This window comes from Poecilia reticulata, linkage group LG7, assembly GCF_000633615.1.
Source record: "Poecilia reticulata strain Guanapo linkage group LG7, Guppy_female_1.0+MT, whole genome shotgun sequence".
Taxonomy (NCBI): Eukaryota; Metazoa; Chordata; class Actinopteri; order Cyprinodontiformes; family Poeciliidae; genus Poecilia; species Poecilia reticulata.
In genome coordinates, this window is record NC_024337.1 from 4450741 (window position 1) to 4452202 (window position 1462).

Sequence of the window (1462 nt, forward strand, 5' to 3'; positions counted from 1 at the left end):
GTAGCTTTGGATTTTAAAGGAGGGCCCTTTAAAGGTAAGCAGAAAATTCCTTCACAGTTTCAGAAAAGTCGTGACATTGAAAGTCACATGTGCTGCTTAAAATACTGAGAGATCAGTCAGACAAGACAGTTTGATTCTGAACATGTATTAAACACAGTATTCATGGGCTCGGCTTTGCTGCCACTTTAATTTAAGGTTGTATTAATGTGCAGGTAGTTGGCATCACACCTCACATTTGCATATTGGTAGTTATGGATCTGGCTAATTATTTCCCAAWAACCTGAGAGCATTGTAAACCTGTTACTTAGTGAGTAAAAATCTAGTCAGTCTGTTTCTGTACTGGAAGTAAAGGTTAGAGTAGTGGGATGAAAGACACTAATTATGTATCAGTGGGGCAGTTTTTATTTCAATTCCCTTCAATTTAATAAAGAAAATATTAATCCAGAGAAATGAAACGTTATTRTAGCTCATTTTATACAAGTTTCTTAAAGGAGTCGTGGCTTTTCCTGGCACATTGCCTCCCAGTCTTTACTCAAATCAACTCTGCAGAAGCTTTTCAACTTCCTGTCACCATCTTCTGACGTTTTGTTTTTATTACAGGTTGCCTCTAAACTCTGGGGTTTTACTAAAAGCAGAGAAATACAAGGTTATTATGTACCATGTTTGATTTTAGGGCTTCTGCACCTTGAAAAGAATAGATCAGAGTTACCACAGCAGCCTGTGCCCACATTCAATATAGCTTTGCTTTTTTTCTTGGGATTATGTTGTTGTGTGGACAGGAACTGATGGGGAAGRACAAACCACACTATGGAAACAACCATTTTTACAGAAAAAAATCCAGCTCCCCTGAAAGTGGAAATTAGAAGTGTCTTAAGGCATAAAGGTTAAATACTGAGTCGATCAAGAATGAATCAAAATGCATTTTGATTATTATTTTATTAGAAAATCAAGCTAAGAAAATTAGCAATGACTCCCCTGGCTAGTCCAGGGAAGTAAGGCAAGAAAAAGAGAGACATCACTATTAAATCCACAGACCTCCCCTGAAAAGGGAGTTTTCCAAAACAGTTCTGGTTTATCTTGGAGCTCAGGAATGTTCATCTCTGGTTGAATCTGGAGATGAACCGGAGMTCTCCGACCCTGAACAGTTCAGGATRGGTTCATCAGGAGCTCAGAAATACCCTGTATGATGCGTTTCCAGCGAGCTGCCTCCATCCTGAAGGATGCCGTTTCAAACCKGATCTCTGATTCTAGAAAACCAAACTGGTTCATGTTTTTTTAAACCAGTTAAGAACMTTTTCTTTCACATTATAATCTGTGTGTCGTCTCCTCTCCAGGCTTCTTCCATGTACCTCGCTGCCTGTACATGTGTGAGAGCCTCTTGGATGATCTGCTGGGAAAACATGGCTGAATATTCAGACATCAGTGTTCAGAGAAAAGGAACTCATCTGAACTCATCTGACTT

General features: G+C 39.2%; 1 protein-coding gene across 1 annotated transcript in view; it reads left to right on the forward strand.

Moving 5' to 3' along the window:
- renbp (renin binding protein) overlaps positions 1 to 1456 on the forward strand; it is an 8427-nt gene extending 6971 nt beyond the window's left edge. The window contains exons 10-11 of the mRNA XM_017305636.1: positions 5 to 34; positions 1335 to 1456. Coding sequence (XP_017161125.1) covers positions 5 to 34; positions 1335 to 1408 — 104 coding nt within the window. The 3' untranslated portion in view covers positions 1409 to 1456. The remainder of the gene's footprint in view (positions 1 to 4; positions 35 to 1334) is intronic.
- The last annotated feature ends 6 nt before the right edge of the window (positions 1457 to 1462 follow it).